General features: G+C 39.7%; 1 protein-coding gene across 1 annotated transcript; it reads right to left on the bottom strand.

Moving 5' to 3' along the window:
• Window positions 1-6,014: 6,014 nt before the first annotated feature.
• LOC106847761 (olfactory receptor 2D2-like) lies at window positions 6,015-6,953 on the bottom strand. The gene has a single exon (XM_014867242.3). It carries the CDS (start codon window positions 6,951-6,953, stop codon window positions 6,015-6,017), a length of 939 nt encoding a protein of 312 aa, XP_014722728.3.
• Window positions 6,954-8,499: the final 1,546 nt, after the last annotated feature.

Raw genomic sequence — 8,499 nt, forward strand, 5'->3', positions numbered from 1 at the left:
CATGGAAGAGGAAGTGGAAAGAGATGGAACTTGCATAACCTGGTGGAGATAAGAGGCTATCAGAAAAATGACAATCTCATCTATGGGGTCATTTATACAAACTCATGGCAAACACAAAACAAAAAATCAGAGCAGAGTCACAAAGCATAAGCAAAGAGAAAACTGGGAATATCATCACAGAAAACCACCAAACTGAAATGGCGGGCAGTAATACAAGGGAAAAGAAACAATGGGAATACAGAACAACTTGAAAAAAAAAGACAAAATGACAAGATTAAGGCTTCATATATCACTAATCACTCTCAATGTAAATGGATTGAATTCATCAATCAAAAGACACAAAGTGACTGGATGGATTAAAAAACAAGACCCAACAATATGCTGTCCCCAGGAAACATATCTCAGCTCTAGAGACAAATGTAGGCTCAGAGTGAGGGATGGAAGATGATACTTTAAGCAAAATACAGCAGGTATAGTGGTACTTATACCAGATAAAACAGACTTCAAGATAAAAAAGATAACAAGGACAAAGATAGGCACTATATAATGACAAAAAGCACAGTCCACCAAGAAGACATAACACTTATTAATATTTATGCACCTAACACAGGAGCACCAAAGTATATAAAGCAACTATTAACAGACCTAAAGGGAGAAATTGACAATAACACAATAGTAGGGGATCTTAACACCCAACTATGTCAATGGATAGATCCTCCAGACAGAAAGTAAACAAGGAAACAGTGGACTTAAATGAAACACTAGACCAGATGGACTTAATAGATATGTATGGAACATTCCATCCAAAAACAGCAGAATACTCATTCTTCTCAAGCGCACATGGAACATTCTCAAAGATAGACCATATATTGGGAAACAAAACAAACCTTGATAAATTTAAGAAGATTAAGATCATATCAAACATCCTTTCTGATCACGATGCTATGAAACTGGAAATCAGCTATAAAAAAAAGCTGAGAAATTCACAAATATGTGGAGACTAAACAACATGCTACTGAACAACCATTGGATCAATGAAGAAACCAAAGGAGAAATTAAAAAATACCTGGAGACAAAAGAAAATGAAAATACAACATATCAACTCTTATCAGATGCAGCAAAATCAGTTATATGAGGGAAATTCATAGCACTACAGGCCACCTCAATAAACAAGAAAAATCTCAAATAAGTAATCTTAAACTACACCTAACAGAACTAGAAAAAAAAAGAACAAAGCCCAAAGCCAGCAGAGAGAGGGAAATAAAAATTAGACTAGAAATAAATGAAATAAAGACTAAAAAAAAGTAGAAAGGATCAGTGAAACTAAGATCTGATTCTTGAAAAGATAAACAAAATTGGCAAACCCTTAACCAGACTCACTAAGAAAAAAAGAGAGAAGCCTCAAATAAATAAAATTAGAAATGAAAGAGGAGAAATCACAATGGATACCATAGTAATACAAAGGATTATAAAACTATATGCCAACATATTGGATAACCTAGAAATGAATAAATTCTTAGACTCACACAACCTCCCAAAAGTGAACCAAGAAGAAAGAGAATCTGAAGGGACCAATCGCAAGTAAAGAGATTGAAGCAGTAATCAAAAACCTCCCAAAAAACAAAAGTCCAGGGCCAGATGGTTTCTCTGGAGAATGCTACCAAATGTTCAAAGAAGATTTAATGCCTAATCTTCTCAAACTGTTCCAAAAAGTGGAAGAAGATGGAATGCTTCCATACTCATTCTATGAGGCCAACATCACCCTGATACCAAAACCAGGCAAAGAAAACACAAAGAAGGAAAATTACAGGCCAATATTGCTGATGAACACGGATGCAAAAATCCTCAACAAAATATTGGCAAACCGAATACAGCAATACATTAAACGGATCATACCCCATGATTTATACGAGGGATGCAGGAATGGTTCGGCATCCACAAGTCAATCAATTTGATACACCACATTAACAAAATGAGGAATAAAAATCACATCATCATCTCACTAGATGCAGAGAAAACATTTGACAAGATCTTACATCCATTTATGATAAAAGCTCTCAAGAATGGGTAGAGAAATTACCTTAAAATAACAAAGGCAGTATATGACAAACCAACAGCCAACATCATACTTAACAGTGAAAAAGTGAAAGCCATTCCTCTGAGAACAGGAACAAGACAAAGGTGCCCACTCTCACCACTCCTATTCAATGTAGTACTGGAGGTTTTGGCCAGTGAAATTAGGAAAGAAAATAAATAAAAGGTATCCAAATTGGAAAGGAAGGAAACATCTCACTTTTTGCAGATGACATATATAAAAAACCCTAAAGAATCCACCAGAAAACTATTAGAAATAATCAATCAATCAACAAATAATCAATAATCAACCCTGTAGCAAAGTTGCAGGGTACAAAATCAACTTACGAAAATTGGTTGTGCTTCTATACAGTAATAATGAACTAGCAGAAAGAGAAGTCGCGAATACAATCTCATTTGCAAATGCAACAAAAGGACTAAAATATCTAGGAGTAAATTTAACCAATGGAGTGAAAGACCTGTACACTGAAAACTATAGGATATTATTGGAAGAAATGGAAGAAGATATAAAGAAATGGAAGGATATTCCATACTCATGGATTGAAAGAATAAACATAGTTAAAACGTCCATACTACCTAAAGCAATCTACAGATTCAATGCAATCCCAATCAGAATCCCGATGACATTCTTCACAGAAATAGAACAAAGAATCCTAAAATTTATATGGAACAGCAAAAGATCCTGAATAGCCAAAGCAATCTGAGAAAATTGTGATGGAGGCATCACAATCCCTGACTTCAAAATATACTACCAAGATTTAGTAATCAAAACAGCACAGTACTGGCACAAAAACAGACACACAGATCAATGGAACAGAATTGGAAGCCCAGAAATAAAACCACACATCTACGGACAGTTGATCTTTGACAGAGGAGCCAAGAACATACAATGGAGAAAGGAAATTCTCTTTAATAAACGGTTTTGGGAAAACTGGACAGCCACATGCAGAAGAATGAAAGTAGACCATTATCTTTGCCATACATAAAAATTAACTCAAAATGGATTAAAGACTTGAATGTAAGACCTGAAACCATAAAACTCCTAGAAGAAAATATAGGCAGTACACTCTTTGACATCGGTCTTAGTAGCATCTTTTTGAATACCATGTCTACTCAAGCAAGGGAAACAAAAGAAAAAATAAACAAATGGGACTACATCAGACTAAAAAGCTTCTGCAAGGCTAAGGAAACCATGAACAAAATGAAAAGACAACTCACCAACTGGGAGAAAATATTTGTAAATCATGTATCTGACAAGGGGTTAATTTCCAAATTATATAGAAAACTCACACAACTCAAAAACAAAAGAATGAACAACCAAATCAAAAAAACGGGCAGAGGATCTGAAGAGATATTATTCCAAAGAAGATACACAGATGGCCAACAGGCATGTGAAAAGATGTTCAACATTGCTAATTATTAGGGAAATGCAAATCAAAACTACAATGAAATATCACCCTACACCTGTCAGAATGGCTATAATTACCAAGACAAAAAATGAGAAATGTTGAAGATGTGGAGAAAAGGGAACCCTCATACACTGCTGGTGGGAATGTAAACTGGTGTATCCACTATGGAAAACAGTATGGAGATTTCTCAAAAAATTAAAAGTTGAAATACCATACAACCCAGCTATCCCACTACTGGGTATTTATCCAAAGAACTTGAAATCAACAATTCAAAGAGATTTATGCACCCCTATGTTCATGGCAGCATTATCACAATAGCCAAGACATGGAAGCAAACCAAATGCCCATCAACAGATGAATTGATAAAGAAGATACGATAGATATACAAAATGGAATATTACTCAGCCATAAAGAAAGACAAACTGTCCCATTTGCAACAACATGGATGGACCTTGAGGGTATTATGTTAAGCAAAATAAGTCAGAGAAAGACAAATACTGCATGATTTCACTCACATGTGGAAGATAAACAAACATATGGATAAAAAGCACAGATTAGTGGTTACCAGAAGGGAAGGGGGCGGGGGGGGGAGGACAAAAGGGGTAAAGGGGCACATGTGTATGCTGACAGATAAAAATTAGACTATTGGTGGTGAGCACAATACAGTCTATACAGAAACTGATAAATCATAATGTACAACTGAAATTGCACAATGTTATAAACCACTATGATCACAATAATATAATTGAAAAAAAATTTTATGGGACCAGTGGAGAAAAAAATCAATTTATACTCCCACTAGCATGTATAAAATCTATGTTTCATTGTATTCTGGATTCCTCTGATTTTATTGTTTAAAAACTTTTTGTCGGTTTCAAAGGTGAAAAAGTGACATCTCAATGGTATTTTAACTTGCATTTCTTTGGTGCCTACTGTGGTGGGGTTTTCCCATATGTTTACTGATGATTTGGATTTCTTTTATTAGGAATTGTTCATATCCTTTCCCAGTTTGCTGGGGGGTGTTTGTATTTTTCTTACCAATTTGCAAGAGCTTTTTCTATGTTAATAGTGTTATCCACGGGTCTGTAAGTGTTGCAATTATATGCCCTGTTTTGTTATTTGCCTTTAATTTTGCTTCATGTTTTATGCAACATCTGGCTCCTGGGTGGTGGGGCAAGGTAGCACCTTTGAGGACATTGTGAACCTGCACCCTGGCCTCTCAGGGAGGGCACAGGCATTCCTGTTAAAATTTTCCGCCGAGCCCAGCTGATGTTTTTGCAAGGAGTTTCACAAGCAATGTACATCAGCAAAGGGGCTGAAAGAAGAACCCAAGAGGGTTACATGTTAGCTTGTGGAATGTGTCTCTAGAACCTAATGGGATTGCTTTGTTGGGTGCTGGAGTTTCTGCGGCAACAAGCAGAGGTGAAAGCCAGTAAATACGAGTGATGCCCAGTACCGTGACTGTGCAGACTGGGGAAGCCTGGGAAAAAACAATTTACGTTTGTAAAGCTTCTGTGAGGAATAAGTGGATTTTCAGGGAAGGTCCCTCCAGGCAAGAGGGAATAGAGCAAAAACCTCCCCAATGAGATTATAATCTCTCCCTGGACTCCCTAAATTTTGCATCTGGGGTAACATTAAGCCCACTGTCCCTCTCTAATTTCGCTTGTCCTTAAGTGGACAGAGTCTCCTTTTCTTGAGATCAGCCAAGACAGGATATAGTTTTCCAAAATGAACTTTATTAGAAACAAGGAGAAAAGGGAAATCAAGAGGTATAAAAATACAAAAGAACAGAAATGAATGGTCATAAAACAGTATTCTTCCCCTTCCCAGGATAATTTCAATCGACCTCAGGGGCTCTAACTGACACAGTTGCCAGATGGGTGGATGCAGGTTCATTTCCTCCTTCTCAAGTCTCTTTCTCACCCTGAGATTCTCCACTTTTCAATTTTTGAGTCTCTACTTCTTCCACCTTCCCTCCCTTTTTTTCCTTTACTCTCTAGGGCTCCTGTCACTTCCACAGCCTGGGATGATCATGGCTGATTCCTGGTGGATAGTTCATCCCTCAGTAATAAATTTTAAAAATTAAAACTAACGTTTGTTGAAAGATTACTATATGCTGGGCTCTATACTAAGCACTTTTCATATATTGTCATATTTAATCACTACAACTTCCCTGTAAGGAAGAGATACTTAAAGTACTTTACTCCTGAAAGTAGTAAAATCACTTGCAGAAATTCACAGTTTCTAGTAATTGGAAAAAGCAAGTCTCTCCTCCTGTTCTGTCTGGCACTAAGTCCAGGCCCTTGACCAGTGTGCTGGATCTTCACAATTGTCTCTGTTCCAACCACATCACCAGAGACACTGCAGTGGTCCAAGCACCCTGTTGCCTCCCATGGGGCGAGGGTGAAGAGTAGGCATTATGGAATCAGCTCTTCCAGCTTTATGGAATCAACACCTCAGGGAGTTGGTGAGGGTGAGTCCTGCTTTGTTCAGCTCCCCAGGTCTTCAGCTTTAAAATCTCACTCTGCCCTGTCCCATCAATTTGAGGAAAGCCTTTTTGATGTCCTTGTTCCTCAGACTGTAGATGACAGGGTTGAGGAAGGCTGTGGCGACGTTATAGAAAAGGGCCATTTTCTTGCCACTGTTTGACAAGGAGTCAGAGCCAGGGCTCATGTACATGATGATGCAGGGAATGGCGAAGATGGTGACCACGGTGATGTGGGAGGCACAGGTGGAGAAGGCCTTGATCCGTCCCTGAGCTGAGCGGATCTTCATGATGTTGGCAAAGATGTTGACATAGACAACAACAACCAGGGAGAGTGGGACCACGATGACATTGAACCCTACAATGAAGTCTACCAAGTCATTGAGGGATGTGTCTGCACAGGCCAGCTTCAGAATGGCAGGAACCTCACAAAAGTAGTGGTCAATTTCATTAGGACCACAATAGGGCAAGCGCATAGCAAAGAAGGTATCACATAGGCCACCCACCACACCATATGCTGCACAGATGCCCACCATGAGGAGGCACGCCCAGCGGCTCATGATGACTTTATATCGGAGAGGGTGGCAGATGGCCATGTACCTGTCCACGGACATGATGGAGAAAAGCCAGGACTCAGTGATCCCAAAGAGGAGGCAGGTGTACATCTGGGCCACACATCTAGCAAAAGAGATGGCCCTCTTCTTGCTGAGAATATGCATGAGCATCTGAGGCACAGTAGTGGTGGTGTAGCACACGTCCAGCACGGAGAGGACACTGATGAAAAAGTACATGGGCGTGTGGAGGTGAGAGTCCTGGTGGATGAGGGTGATGAGGAGGCTGTTGCTCACAAGGATCATCAGGTAAAAGACTAGAAAGAAGGTGAAGAGCAGAGGATTGGCCCTGCGGTTGGGGACAAAGCCCAAGAGAATGAATTCTGTCACTGTGGACTGGTTGAGCTCCTTCATTGTGATCTACCTGTTTAAAGAGTTTTGGGGGTAGGTAATTTACTGAGGGTCTGTGCCAAGGGCATGTAAGGAATTTTCACACCCATTGTTTCCTTTATATTTCCTAACAGAAAGTTTGAATTGGTGGATGGAGGCACCAGGCATGTGTCCCCAAAGTAGTTTGAGTGGTATTGGGGTTTGGTTCAGGATTTACTGGAGGGTCATGGTGGTGGAAATGGGGAAGGCCGAGTCAGGGAAGTGCTGTGTCCTGTGTGCCATCCTGGCCTGTAGGTGCCTGTTCCTCCTCCTAACACAGCCTCGCTTTTCTCTCTATTATTCACCCCATTTTCTGTTTTGTCTTGGGACAACAGAGGTTGCTAAGTATTCTTTTAAGATTAGGATTAGGTTTAGGGTTGTTACATTAATTATTTGGGTTCAGGTTTTTATCACTGTTAGGATTAGGATGAAGGTTAGATTGGGGATTAAAACAATCCTATGTATGATAAAAGTTAGACTTAAGATTTAAGCTTTAGCTTTTTCTGGTGGATGAGACTTCACTCATATTCATCAATTATGTCATTCATTCAACATATTTTTGCCAAATGTTTACTATATATTATAAATCAGAGGGGCAAGGAAGTGTTATAAATAATCTGGGTCGAAAAGTGACTTTACACTGTCTGCTAAGGTGAATTCTAAATATGTTAGAGTTAAGTGCAAAAAATAAAACTATAATGCAGCCTAGGGGAAAATATATAGGTGAATATTTATTTTACAGTGGGACTTTTGAAGCATAACCTGAATGTTTCAAGTCCTTCAGCCTCATGGGGATGTCCCTTTTCCCTTTAATATCCAAATAAAGCATCATAGCTCCTCATCAGGCTCCTGCAAGAAGTCCAATAGCTTCCCCAATAGTTTTGAGGGTCCTTGGGCATCCTGATCACTTTCCTTGACCTCGCTCACTGCCTTGCCTTGTGAGTGGACTGACCTCTTCAATGCTTCATCCCTATTCTCTTTCTCCTTTATGCCCCAAAACTCCCCCAAACAAGGTTGATATTTCTAAGACTTGTCCTGAAGGTATGATAACTCACAAGGCAGCACAGAACAGAACACCATGAAAACCAAGTATTTTAGGGACTCTCAAGTCCCTAAGCTATCTCTGCAGCAATGTTTTCTCTCTGGTTCCCAGCCAGCTGTCATATTACTGGTGTCTACTCTCCTTCCTGGACCCCCCTCCCATCTCCCCTTGTCTCCCTGTTCTAGGACTCCTCATTCTTCTCACCTGGGCAGCCAGCCACCAACCCCAATTCCTCTCTCAGTCATTTCAAGCTTCATCCTGCATCAGAATCACCTGGAGGGCTTGTCAGGTGTTGCTGCGCCTCACACCCAGAGTTCTAGTTCAGTAGGTCTGGCATGGAATCTGAGAATTTGCATTTCTAACAAGTTCCCAGGTAATGCAGATACTGCCTGCCTTTGGGACCACACATTGAGAACCACTGATCTGCTCAACTGTGCAGAGAAAGTTGGCTTTCTCTCCATTTCCCTATGTCCATATTATGCCAAAGTT

This window comes from Equus asinus, chromosome 5, assembly GCF_041296235.1.
Source record: "Equus asinus isolate D_3611 breed Donkey chromosome 5, EquAss-T2T_v2, whole genome shotgun sequence".
In the NCBI taxonomy this organism is placed as follows: Eukaryota; Metazoa; Chordata; class Mammalia; order Perissodactyla; family Equidae; genus Equus; species Equus asinus.

What these genes read in the sequence shown, in the direction of transcription:
- LOC106847761 (XM_014867242.3), bottom strand. Translation starts at nt 6,953, where the DNA reads ATGAAGGAGCTCAACCAGTCCACAGTGACAGAATTCATTCTCTTGGGC.